The sequence below is a fragment of the Zea mays genome, chromosome 1 (assembly GCF_902167145.1).
Source record: "Zea mays cultivar B73 chromosome 1, Zm-B73-REFERENCE-NAM-5.0, whole genome shotgun sequence".
Lineage (NCBI taxonomy): Eukaryota > Viridiplantae > Streptophyta > Magnoliopsida > Poales > Poaceae > Zea > Zea mays.
Window position 1 is genome coordinate 276,578,999 of NC_050096.1, and position 13,655 is coordinate 276,592,653.

General features: G+C 50.1%; 2 protein-coding genes across 2 annotated transcripts; one reads left to right on the forward strand and one right to left on the reverse strand.

Moving 5' to 3' along the window:
• Positions 1-3,840: 3,840 nt before the first annotated feature.
• On the forward strand, positions 3,841-4,521 carry LOC100277034 (uncharacterized). The gene is given in 2 exon segments (NM_001364004.1): positions 3,841-4,026; positions 4,028-4,521. Coding segments are annotated over 2 exon segments (303 nt in total). The 5' UTR covers positions 3,841-3,930; the 3' UTR covers positions 4,235-4,521.
• Positions 4,522-6,264: 1,743 nt separating this feature from the next.
• LOC100278267 (hyccin protein) lies at positions 6,265-7,532 on the reverse strand. Its single transcript, NM_001364003.1, has one exon. It carries the CDS (start codon positions 7,478-7,480, stop codon positions 6,467-6,469), a length of 1,014 nt encoding a protein of 337 aa, NP_001350932.1. The 5' UTR covers positions 7,481-7,532; the 3' UTR covers positions 6,265-6,466.
• Between the last annotated feature and the right edge of the window lie 6,123 nt (positions 7,533-13,655).

Sequence of the window (13,655 nt, forward strand, 5' to 3'; positions counted from 1 at the left end):
TGGGGACACTGATGATTCCCAAACTTATCACCCTTGACTTTTGGCGCAGGCGCGGCCTTACACTGATGCATACTGTACTTCTTTAGTAGTTTTCTATGTATGACTTCTGTGAGAGTTCTAATACTTCATTATGTCTATCTCTGTGAAATTCTATTTTAAAACATAAGAGGTTTCTCCTATGTCTTTTTTATATCGAAGTTCGAGGAACAGAAACTTTCTGTTTCCGCCAGTAGATCTTTATCACTACTAGCTAAACATATGTCATCGACATACAGAACAAGGAAGATATACTTTCTTTTTCCTTAGATTTCGCATAAATGCAATTGTCTTCCTCGTTATCCTCGAAACTAAACTTTCTGATAGTCTGATCAAACTTGACGTACCACTATCTGGAGGAATGTTTTAATCCATAAATGGACCTCCTTAAGTGACATCTCTTGTTTTTCTTTTACCGCTCACAACAAAACCCTTTGGTTGTGTCATGAACACGTTTTTCTGTTAACTCTCCATTTAGTGATGTTGTCATTACATCCATCTGATGGAGCTCTGGATCAAAAAAAAGCCACTAATGTCATAATGATCTGAAATGAATCTTTTGTTAGGACAAGTGAGAAGGTTTTATGGTAGTCAATGCCTTCTCACTGTGTGAACGCCTTGGCCACATGTCCTTGTATCTTTCTATATTTCCGTTGGAGTCACGCTTGGTCTTCTAGACCCACTAATTTGCGCTTCTCGTAGCTGTTTCATATGTAATGGGATCACTTTCTGCTTCAATGTCCTCACACATATAAATCTCATCGATTTCTATGTCTACACTTGTGTAAACTCCATAATCATCAGGAATCGCAGATCATCTAGACCTTTGAGACCTTCATAAACTTGTTTCTAGTTCTGGTTCGTTATGGGGCTCCTGCATTGGTGCGTCACTTGGCACAACACTACCACTCTCATGTGAGCTCTCCTATGCAACCGACTCAGAAGAGCCAGACTGTGCAAAAGGTGAATTGACTTACTCTGTGGTAGTTGCACTTGGTGATGCAATATTTGCAGCAGGGGTTTCACCTCGAGTCCTTACAACTGTTGGTGGAACCACAGCGGGTATCGAGAAGTATGGTTCTTCAGCCATCGGAATTGGGACATACGTCCTCTTTTCCTGAAGGTCAACCTCTCTGAGTACCTTACTCCCCTTGATCATGTCATCTTCTAGGAAAATGGCATGTCTAGTTTCTATAAACTTGGTTTGTCTGCCTGGATAGTAGAATCTGTAACCCTTCGATCTCTCAGGGTAGCCAATAAAATGGTAGTTAGTGGTTCTCTCATCTAGCTTTTCCTGTCGAGGATTAAATATTCGAGCTTCTGCTAGACAACCCCATATGTTGAAGTAGTTGAGCGTGGGTTATCTGCCAGTCAACAACTCATATGGAGTTTTAGCCACTGATTTACTAGGAACTCTATTTAGTATATGAATGGTGGTTTTTAAAGCCTCCATCCATAGACCCAATGGTAAGTTAAAGTAACTAAGCATACTCATTACCATGTCCATCAGTGTTCTTCTTACGCCTTTAGGCAACCACATTCTGTTGCGGTTCACCAGGTGTTGAATATTGTGCTACAATACTGTTTTCACTTATGAACCTCGCGAAAGGATCCTGGGACCTATCCATACTCAGTATGGTGCCCTCAGTACTCCCCCACACGATTTGATATGACAATCTTTGTGTTCAAATCGTGTTGTTTTTCTACATCAGCATTGAACTATTTAAACTTGTCTAAATCTTATGATCTATCCCTTGAAAAAAAAGGGTAAATATAATCGTAGCGAGAGTAGTCATGTGTGAAGGTTATGAACAAGTCAAAACCAATGTACTGTCCTAACTGGAAAAGGACCACATATATCTATATGAATAATTTCTAACACTCTCGTACTGTGCATGCAATCTTTGCATTGCACTAAGTCTATCAAGTCTAGGTGATGGAGAATCCGTCCCTTAACGAGACTTCTTTTCTCCCCCTCGAAATATGGCCCAAACGATAGTGCCATAATTTCGACGAGGTTTCTCCATCACATTGTTTTCTTACTCCTGCCGATGTTGGCTAGTTTGTTTTCTGGTGTATCTAGCACCACTGTGCGAAGATAAATAAAGCATGTCTCGTCAGATGGCGAGACCAACATCTTTATTATCAAAACTGAATAACACACAGTCTCTGTCACCGAAGTGATAGTGGATGTGCTGATTGTCTAATCACGAAACTGAAGTTAAGTGTCTGCTTGCTTTCCGTTAACCACTGTAACTGTTTTCAGCCCACTAGGAGCCTTAGGTTTGTACGGAATTGCATTCTGTAGCTTCTATTGCAGGAATTCTGGACACTTTCTATTGTATGCCCTGTCTTCTTGCAATAGAGGCAGGTCTCAGGGGATCTGAGAAACAGTCTGATTGTTGCATGTAGAAAACATCGTGATCATGTTTGATCTTATTCTTGAACCTTTCTTAGAGGTCTTGTTCTGTCTAAGGATTCTTAGTTTGGGAAGATTGATAGAATCACTTATCTGACTTATCAACCTTTCCTCCTTCTAGACACACTGTGTCATGAGTTGATGTATATAACACTTGTCCATTTAGACATGTGCTTTACTGATCATGAAATGTCTCATATTCTGGAATAGCACCCTCAATAGGATCCTGGATGAAACTCTTATTATGGTCAAGTACATTACACTTGGATCTTTTCCAGCTGACCTTATAGATGCTGTACTGCACCATCTTAAGGTCATCCTAAGGTGAGCCTACTGTAGGCTTAATGGGTTTCTCAAACCACAGTGAGGAATCTATTTCATCCACTGTAGTTATCATTTCAATCTTTTCCCGCCATAAGTGACAATAAATACCACATAGCGGTTTAATCTACCTTATCTGACCAACTAGTAGGCCAAAATGTGCACTTTTGCAAAGTAAAACAGAAAATATTTAGAACTTGCATGAATACTGAAAACATAGAACTTGCATGAATTAAATATTCGACGTTGGTTAAATAATAACCATGCCTGATCTACAAAGTTTCTGGTTCTAAAATTCTAAACCATCGTTGGATGATCTAGAAAATATAATTATTGTATAAAATGTGGCAACGATATTCGACGTTGGTCAAAATATTCAATCACCACAAAAAAATCTGAATTTCTATGCACTTAAAGAGAATTAATCCACGTAGGCTTCATAATAAACAATAATGCATAGAGAAACAAATAATAATATGGTTCTAAAATTCTAAAACCATCGTTGGATGATCTAGAATATGTATATTTCTGTTCAAAATGTGGTAACAATATCTAACGTTGGTTAGAATATTCAATTACCACAAATTTTCTGAATTCTATGCAATTTAAACAATAAATTAATCCACGTTGGTTTCATAATTAACTGAAAAATTGCATAAAATACTGAATAAAGTACCAAAAGTACGCAGCGGAATAAAATAGTCCATAAATATATCTGTAATTTTCTATAACTGGAAAAATATTTCTAAGAATTTTCTGCACTGTTTCTAATTTCTGGAAATAGAAAAACAAATTCCAGAAAAAAATTGGAGCCATTTCGGCCTGGCCAACCACCCGGCTCGGCCTTGTTCGGCCCACCTCGGGTCTGGCCATGTGGCCCAGCCGCGCGCTGGCGGCCCATGAGAGGAGAGGGCGCGCGCCTGGGCTGCAACCTAGGCCCAGGCCGCGAAGTCAGCCCATGCGGGGCGCTACCCCACCCCGTCTAAATCCTGGCCGTGCAGCCGGATCGACGGTCCAGATTCTTGCGCGCATGCTATAAAGGGCGGAGATCTCGGTGCCGGTGGAAAAACCCTAAACATTCTACTCCTGTATCCCAGCCGCCACAAACAGCCAGCCGGCCGTCAGGATTTCTCCTTGCGTTCCTGCATGGCTGCATGGCCACTAACAGACTGCCGGCCGCCAGGAGCTATCCATGCATTTCTGCATGGGCCTCATGGCCGAGCTATGCTCAAGTGCCGCCTCTGATTCCCTTTTTTTTTTAATTTTCTTCTCCCCAGCCGCTGCTCCACTCGGCCGCCAGGGAGCATCACGCTTGTTTCTTTCTCTGATTCTTTGTCTGCGCAGCCGCTAGAGCACAGAGCTACTGGCCGAACGTGCCCGAGTACGGCCGTTCCTGCGCGCTGTCTCTTTTTCTTTTTTTTCTTTCTTTCACTGTTTACTGATTTTGGAGATTACTAACGCACGGTTGGCTTCAATGAACCGGAGATGGCCGGCCTGAGCCGCCCCGCATCCCCATCCCGCCGACGTGCGCGTCCCTTCGGGTGGGCGCGCCGTCGTCGGATGGGTGCTGCGCGGTGGTTGAGGCCCAGTCCGACGAGTTAAGAACTGCGGCACTGTTAGCCGTCGTCTGCGAACCTCTCTCTCCCCAGGATCTATCCTCAACTCGATCCCTCAAGTGATTTTGTAACAGAGTCGAGTTTTGGAGGTAAAGAATCATAGATCTGGGTCCCGCGATATTTCTGTTATTTTCTGTGATGATTTTAGTGCATCTGTACACTTTTGATTCACGCGGTTTTTGAAAAAAATTAGGGTTCTAACCCTAGCTTCGTTCTGTACGACTTTTTCCTGATCTGTTCTTGACCGTGAATTAAAAAAAATCACGAGTCCCTGTTTACAGGTGTACCGATTAGGGTTAGGTCATAAATCCTAACCCTAGACAGTTATGTGACCTCTCTCTGGTTTGAGGCCGAGACACACTGTGTCTCTTACAGTGACCAAACCTAAATCTCAGGGTTGAAAACCCTAACCCGAGAGCATCGACTTCTTTCTGTTCTATTATCTCTCTGATCTTGGTGATGAACAATAATAAAAAAATGAGCTCAATCACATTAATCGGGACCTTTCTGTGATCTCATAAAACCGATGTGGATTAGGAGTTCTAGGGTTCTTAGGATGCTTTGATACCATTGTTAGAATCTATACTGTCTAGGATCGATTCCTAAGTCCCTAGAATACCAATCCGTAACTGAAAGTAAAATCTTGATGACGTGTAGATCTGATCTACTGATCTACTGAGAGGAACGGAGAAACACACCTTTGTTGCTGTTGCTATCTTTATATCGTCGTCCTGCAGAGAAGCAGCAGGCATCGGGATCCGAGCCGCTGTAGGTTGTCGCGTTTCCAAACACTCCGACGCCTAGGCGATGGGGGCCTCTGGGGACTAGGGTTTTGGGGCGAGGTACTAGCGTTAGTCTTTCCTGCGACCCCTTAGTCCTATATTTATAGCGTCGTGTGCCTGGGGGCTCCAACCGAGGTTAGCGTGGGCCCTCCCAATCAAGGGCCCATTTAAAGAGATAGATAGTTGGGTTTAGCCCAATCCGGTCACTGATGACCAGCTGTAGAGGACACACCCAACAAGTACTACTATTAGAATATAGAAATCAAGATTATTGGACTACACCTAGTTCTCCTTGCTTATAATTAGGTCTTTAAAAGTTCTGTAGAGTCAGCAGATATATATATATATATACACAATATATATTATATGTCTATATATACGTACAATTATTTAGTACCTAGACTCCTAGATTGAGGCCCCATTAATCTGAGGGCCCTGGTCGGGGGCACTGCTCGACCCCCGCCAGGGCCGGCGCTGGACCTTAGTTAGGTTGACAATAACTGCAGAGCTTTACGAAGGATACAAGAAAGTCAGGAACCCGATACCCCTCTGACTCTTTCTACCAAGATAAGTACAGTAGTACCCACACCAACATACGGCTTTACTAAAAAATAGGTATTTTTTGCCATGCTGAATAGTCTTATGTCTAACGGTTTTATTAAGTCGGATATAATAATGAATAAGTCCGAGGGGTCATACATAATCCCCGGGACGCACCGGCGGCCGTTACAACCGTTAACTTTGGTAAATGCCGACGGCCCCTTGCAGCCGTCGGACATAAGTTATTTCTGACCCGTTACGACCGAGGGACATGTGCCGTCGGATAAAAGTTTTTGGTTGTCAGACATAAGTTATGTGTTCGATGGTTTAGGTTTTATTTTCGACGACTTTTGCCGTCGGAAATTTTATATTTTATTATGAAGATAGTGGACATTTTGGTCTATATAGAGAATAAAAAACATAAGATATGTTATTATGAAGAGATGTATGTATTACACAGAGGTTTAATATGACATTTTAAAGAATCTTATCGCCGACTTCACGTCGGCGAGTACCGGTTTCCCGAGACGGTTCTAAACTGTGTTCTTTACATTTCACAAGCTTGAAAACTTATCATTCTGATAGTTTGTTTCAGTTTTCAAACGATTACATCACTTATTGCGCGTAATCTCTCTGCTGGACAATACAAGAGAGACTGGAGTACTTCTATCCGAATGCCAGAGGTAATGCTACCCATAATAAATAAATACTCGTTGCATTAGCTGAATACGTTGTCAGTATTCACCAGTCTATCAGTTGTTCGAGTTGAGAATGTTGGCCCTCATGGCCTCCAGCTCCGCCGTATTCTCGATGGCGCCAGAGAAAGAGGGCTCCGGGATCGGTTCCTCCACCATCTGCGACAGCCTCACGAGGCTCCTGGTGGCCAGCACCGCGCGCGCGTCCATCGTCTCGGTGGCCCTCCAATACAGGCATTCCGCGGCGCGGGCGGCCTGCGCCTTCAGCTCGTCCGAGCCCGTGGTGCCCAGCAGGCAGTGCGCCACGATCTGCAGCGCCGGCTGGAAGAGCTCCCACGGCAGCGGCACCCGCTGCCATTTCTCCGCGTCGCCGCCGGCGGGGGCGGGCGGGAGCCGCTGTTTGTCGGCGCCGTCCAGCTTGCTGTGCGTCCCCGCCCAGGCGACGCAGAACCCGCAGAAGTCCATCTTGGACGACAGCGGCATGTGCGCGAGCTTCCCGTGGTAGAGCTGCAGGACCGCGCCGACGATTTGGGCGCGTCGGGTGGCGCGCACGGTGCCGTGCGGCTCCAGCGGCGGGGAGAGCACGGCAACGTCGAGGTCGACGGGCTTGGCCTTGGGCGGCACCTTGGCGTCGTGGTACGGGCTCGGGTTTGCCAGGTTCGGGAGCGACACGGTCTCGGCCTCCCCGGCGCCGCGCTGCGCCGCGGCGTGCGCGTACAGCGCGAGGAGCACGGCCTCGAACCCGGCCAGCGTCTTCCGGGACACGGCGCGGCACAGGTACACCCCAGCCAGCACCGGCACGAATCGCAGCACCACGAGCTGGAGCTCGGGGACGTTGGACCGGAACGCGTCGTAGAGCCAGCGGCAGAGGCTGTCGTTCCCGGCGCCCGACCCGGGTCCGCGGAGGCGTCCCGTCACCTCGCTGGCGACGTCGGGGTCGTTGAGGAGCGCGGCCGCGGGGTCTTCGGCCGCGGCGACGGAGCCCGGGAGCGCGCCCCCGAGGATGCCCGCGAGGGCGTCCATGGCGTCCTTCGCGCTGTGGATGGGCGGCGACGGCGCGTCGTTCGGCATCGTGGCAGTCAACGGCGCAGAGAGGAGCGGGCGCGAGGATGAGGAGGCTAGCGCGGTCGCTTGTGGCGTGGCCTCGACGACGTACGGGAAGGGAAGGCGGATAGATCGGAAAGGATCACTGGTCGAGAGATTCAGAGATTTGAGCGGGTGCGCTACGTCCCAGCTAGCCTTTTTGACCCGCGCACCAAGCTCGTCAGGAGACGAGAGCGAATTAAGGTGGGCGTTTGGCGACGGTGTGCATGGCTGCATGCAGCGTTGACCCTACCCATATTGAAAACAATAAACTAGGCATATTATACCAAAGGCATGACCCTATACCCATATTGAAAACAATAGCAAGTTAGCTGCTGTGACCCCAGCTTACAAACTACTAGACAAGAACAAGCAAAAACTCAAAAGAGAGCTGAAGGCGCAGGATGAATTTGATAATTTGATAAGTCACTTCCTTTGAGCTTCCTTTGATAAGTCACTTCCTTTGAGCTTCATCTGAAGAAAGGATATAGGTCTATAAACATGAGTACATACAAGATCAACTAGTATAAGAGATTAATTCTGAAATTCAACTAGTTATTACCTGCAATCATGTTCAGGATGAATTCTCTCCTAAGAGTCTCAGGAAGCGCGAAAAGCATCGTCATCTGATTAGGGACCTTCACAAAAACAGCAGCGGCTTTGAGCAGTTCACTACCCCCAAAACCAAGTCTAGTCAACTCAACAACAGACTTCTCTTGTAACTCTTGCATTTGATCCTTTTTTGCTTCCATCTCCATCACTTCTGCCATCCTTCCAAAGTGTTGTGAGGCTTTGTTAAGATCAACACGAATTCCACTTGCTAGATCCAAGAATGGGTCACTTGACATATTATCTTTGTGTTTCTTCCTTCTTTTGCTGCTCGATGAAGTTGAATTATCTGAGTTCCTATTATCCATAGACAGTTGTGGTGTATCCATAGAAACCATATCCTCTTCCACTACTGGACAATCTTCTCCCATAGCTATTTCTTTCTCCATGTTAATTACAGCCTCACCAAGCCCCTCGACCCCTTCTCCAGTAGCTATGTCCTTGCCATATATAGCAGCCAAGGTATCAAAATGTGGAAATGCAATACCATAAAGTCCCTTTGCATCAGGATTATCCTACAAAGAAACAAACTTTTCATCAATAATACAGTAGACTAAATTGTGTATGAACCTGTGTAGTATATTCAGAAACCAAGGTAGGAGATGTTGTTACCTTACAATGGGCTTCATATTGTTGTTTCTCACATTGCACCATTTTTCTGTTGTCATCCCAATTAAAACCACTCTTAGCAAGCATGACCTCAATAGCACCATACTTGGTCCTAAAATGCCTCACTCTAGACTCAATGTGTGGAATAGCACTGAGACCACACCCTGGTAGCCTTGCTTTGAGTTCATTTTCTAGAACAGAACAATACCCATTCTTAAAATCTCCCTCGCTTTTCCACTTTGGATCTAAAGATATCTCATATAATGCTTTAATTAACTCCTCATCCTCATAATAAGTCCAGATCCTTTTGTTTTTCCCTCTTCCCCGAGCAACACTTGAGCTCTCTGATTGGTTCATGTCCTACAAGAAGTATTTATGAAAGTATAAGCATCATGCCAAAAATAATGAATAACATCAAAGACAAAAGGTACAAACCTTAGTTATTAGACCTAGCTCTATATCTATTATACATCCCCTGAGCAAGATTATTGAACCACATTGCCAGGCACAGGCACGAAAGCCGTCTGCCGGTCGCGAAACGACGAGGCGCTCGCCCGCCACCCCGAGCGATAGGCTACTGCGACTGCTAGGTGCCTAGGTTCAGATCCCGTCAGGTCACCACCCATAATGGAGGGAGAGGGAGAGAGGGAGAAAGGATAGAGCTACTGCGACTGCGAAGATCCACACCACCCATACTGCTACTGCGAAGATCCCGTTAGGTCACCATCCATACTGCTACTACGACTACCAGATCCACACCACCCGACGGGATCTAGAGAGGGAGGGAGACAGGATCCAGAGAGGGAGAGAGAGGGAGAGGACGATACTCACCGGTGAGGGGCGACGGCCGATGCGGGGGAGGCGACGGCCGACGCGAGGGAGGCGACAGCGAGAAGGGAGGCAACGCGAAGGAAAGCTTCGGCGTCGCGAAGGGAGAGGAAAGCGTCACCTACCGAGTGGTATTGATTTACTGGGGAATTGAATAAATGAGGTATTTGATTATAGGGTATCTATTACAGACTATATCTAACCAAACAGTTGTATGAGTATCCCTTTACGGACGTAATTAGATCACGTTACATTTGGTGTAACCAAACGCCTCCTAAGTTAAAAAAAGCACACAATAAACTAGGCTTTGGCATCCCCATGCAGCCAACTTCCCTTCAGATCTCTCTAGCGCACCTTGTCATGAGACGCTCGTCACCAATGCAACAATCCTTCCGTCAGCTTCTCCAGCATCTCGCCCGTACCGTACTTCCTCTCAACCATCATCCATTGTTTCAAGAGGCTAATAATTTTGTACTAATTATAAGAGAGTTAAAGCATCCTAAGATATATCATAACGAAAATTGTGACAGCAAATAGGTGCACTTAAAAAATATAAGTAATAAAGAATCTAATAATACTTATTTAATATTATAATTATTATTGTTTATTATAAAATTTGTCGGGTACCATAACTAAGGGTACCCCCAACGTTCCTAATCATGGCTGGTAAACACCCTCAGACCAACTGACGGGTGCGGTTCAAGCCAAGACTTCGTCTACCCGAAGAACGCGATCTCACCCGAGCCCAGCCTCGGGTTGGAACAGTGGTCCCAGACGAGTTCACGCCTTGCCCGAGGCCCTTCTCAGGCAGCTGGCGCCCCCTCGGATCTCCTGAGGCCCGGCTCGGGAAGGCTTCGTTGTGAAGCAACCTTGGCCATACCGCCACACCAACCGACCGCTTCGCAGGCGCATTAAATACAGGGGATGTCTGACGCCGTATCCTGACACACGCGCCTCAGTCGGCCAGGCCGAAGTGACCACAGTCACTTCGCCCCTCTACTTTACTGTCCGACATGACAGGAAAACAGCGCCGCTCACTCCGCTCCGACTGTCGTGTCAGCCACCCCGGCAACGACTGACAACAAGTCACGATCAACCACCGAGTTCAGCCTTGGGCGCAACAGGAAGCTCCGCCTCGCCCGACCTCATGCTCCGGCCTCGGGAGGAGGTCTCCGCCTCGCCCGACCTCAGGCTCCGGCCTCGGGAGGAGGTCTCCGCCTCGCCCGATCCCCGGACTCGGCCTCGACCCCGGTCTCGGGAGGAATCGCGTCCTCGCCCGACCCCGGCCTCGGCCTCAAGAGAAGTCTCCGCCTCGGTCGACCCTGGGCTCGGATTGACCGCGTTAATAGGGGATGCATCATTTTCCTATTCCTAGCCTGCTCAGGCTACAAGGAACAAGACCGGCGTCCCATCTGGCTTACCCCGGCGACGGGTAATGATGGTGCCCCGCGTGCGCCATGACGTCGGTGGCTCTTAGCCACTTATGACAGCAAGGAGACGTCAGCAGGATCCACGCCGCGCTGCCAGCTGTGCTCCTACAGGACTCAGGCGCTCCTCCAACGGCCACGCCATCACATGTACAGGGCCCAAGCTCTCCCTCAACGGCCACGTTGGCATGTACACAGGGCTTAGGCACTCCACTGTCGGACACGATAGCGCATAGCTGCGCCCCCCGTTGTGAGCCTAGACTCTCTCCTTGCCTCTATAAAAGGGAGGTCCAGGGCCACCCTGAGCGGGGTTCGCGCGAGGGAGGCGGCGGACGAGCTCTGTGTCCCTCTCTCTCTCTCACACGACGCGCTTGTAACCCCTACTGCGAGCGGCACCCCTGGTGCAGGATAATACAAGGCTTGTCCCACATCTTGTGTTCCATCCCGCGCCAACCCATCTGGGCAGGGACACGCAGCGACAATTCACTCGTCGGTCCAGGGACCCCCCGGGGTCGAAACGCCGACAGTTGGCGCGCCAGGTAGGGGCCTACTGCGTGTTAACGAACACCTTCCCGTTGAGTTCCAGATGGAGAGTCTTCAGCGACCTCTCCAGCCTGGGACAGTGCTCCGCTTCGGGAGTCTCGAGTTCATGTCCATCGACGGCAGCTACGATATGGTACTCCTCCCCCTCGCGGTGTGACGACAACGACGGTCTCCGACTCGCCCGGCGGCGGCGAGCTCTATGACAGCATCTCCCCGCGGCAGAAGAGGAGCACTCTGGTCGTCCCCGCCACCCTCCTCACCGGAGGGGGCGGAGAAGGCAACTATGGCCACGCAGGAGGCGGCACCTTGTCGGCTGTCGCACCAGAGCGAGCCGATGACGCTGGCACTCCCCCAGGGGACATGTCGGACATTGCCCTCGCACCTGAGGCGACGGCGGGTGTCACTTCCCCGCGACGTGTCAGCCCCAAGCGGACTGATGACGTCGGCACCCTCGCAAAGGACCTGCTGGGCGTTACCCTCGTACCTGAGATGACGGTGTGCTCCGCCCCCGACACGACTTCACCACCGTCCATCGACCAAGAGGTACCGTTCGTTTTCCATCCCGTACCTTTTCGGTTCAGCTTCGATCCACCTAGCGACCCCGCTATGGTGAGCGCCTTCGTAAAGGCGTATCCAAACCTTCCGAGGTACCACATGTGGTCGACCTGGGACCGATTGACAGCCGTCTCAACCTTTGAACCGGCGGGTTTTGAGGAAGAGGACGACCCCGACTCCGGTTGGGATTTCTCTGCCCTCAATGACCCCGGTGCCATGCAGGGCTTCATGTCCGCATGTGACCACTGCCTCTCCGGTTGTTCTGACGACGGCCATGACCTTGACGACGAGGGTTACGGCCCAAGTCGCGAATGTTTCCACGTCGATCTGGGAGATCACAACGAAGGCAACCACCTCGGTATGCCAGAGGTTGATGATCCCCCTGGGCCCGCATCTCGCGTTGACATCCCGCGGGAGCTAGATGTGGTCCCAGTCCCTGCGGGGGGTCAGGACATACAGCTCGAGCAAATCCGTGAGATGCAGGCCCGGGTCGACGGGGAAGCAGGCCGGCTTGTACAGCTCCGACAGAACATCGAACAGGAGTGGGCAGGCCGATCACTCGCCGGAGAAGCCTGTCATCGGGCCCAAGACATCCGGCGCCGCATCGTCGATAATGCCAGGGCAGCGCTGCCTCCGGCCGTCAGCGGGTCCGGCCAGGACCTAGCTGCAGCGGCGATGCTGCTTCAGGCCATGCCGGAGCCATCCACCACCGAGGGGCGACGTATCCAGGCCGAACTCAAGAATCTCCTAGAAGGCGCTGCGGTTCGACGAGCCGAGAGCTCCGCCTCCCGCAGGCGAGCTGACCCCTCGGAGCATCACGCGGTGTCCTCCCGGCGCATTCGGGAAGCCTCGGTCCATCCCGAGCATACACGGGATAAGGCGCCCGCTGCCCGGGAACGCCTCGGCAGCGAGCACCACCATCTCGACCATCGAGCCCGCCTCGACGAGAAGGTGCGCCGAGGCTACCATCCTAGGCGCGGGGGACGGTGCAACAGTGAGGAGGATCGTAGTCCTTCGCCCGAACCACCCGGTCCACGAGTCTTCAGCCGGGCCATACGACAAGCACCATTCCCTACCCGTTTCCGAGCCCCGACTACTATCACCAAGTACTCGGGGGAGACGAGGCCGAAGCTGTGGCTCGCAGACTACCAACTGGCATGCCAGTTGGGAGGGGCGGATGATGACAACCTCATCATCCGTAATCTACCCCTTTTCCTCTCCGACGCCGCCCGAGCCTGGCTGGAGTATCTGCCTCCTGCGCAGATCTCCGACTGGGACGATCTGGTCAAAGCTTTCGCGGGGAACTTCCAAGGCACGTACGTGTGCCCTGGGAACTCGTGGGACCTCCGAAGCTGCCGCCAGCAGCCAGGGGAGTCCCTCTGAGAGTACATTCGACGGTTTTCGAAGCAGCGCACCGAGCTGCCCAACGTTTCCGACTCAGATGTCATCGGGGCTTTCCTTGCCGGCACAACCTGCCGAGACCTGGTGAGCAAACTGGGGCGCAAGACTCCCACCCGTCCGAGCGAACTGATGGACGTCGCCACCAAGTTCGCCTCGGGTCAAGAGGCGGTCGAAGCCATCTTCTGGAAGGA

Bases quoted from the DNA above. Each gene is read 5' to 3' on its own strand.
- LOC100278267 (NM_001364003.1), bottom strand. From the start codon at position 7,480: ATGCCGAACGACGCGCCGTCGCCGCCCATCCACAGCGCGAAGGACGCC.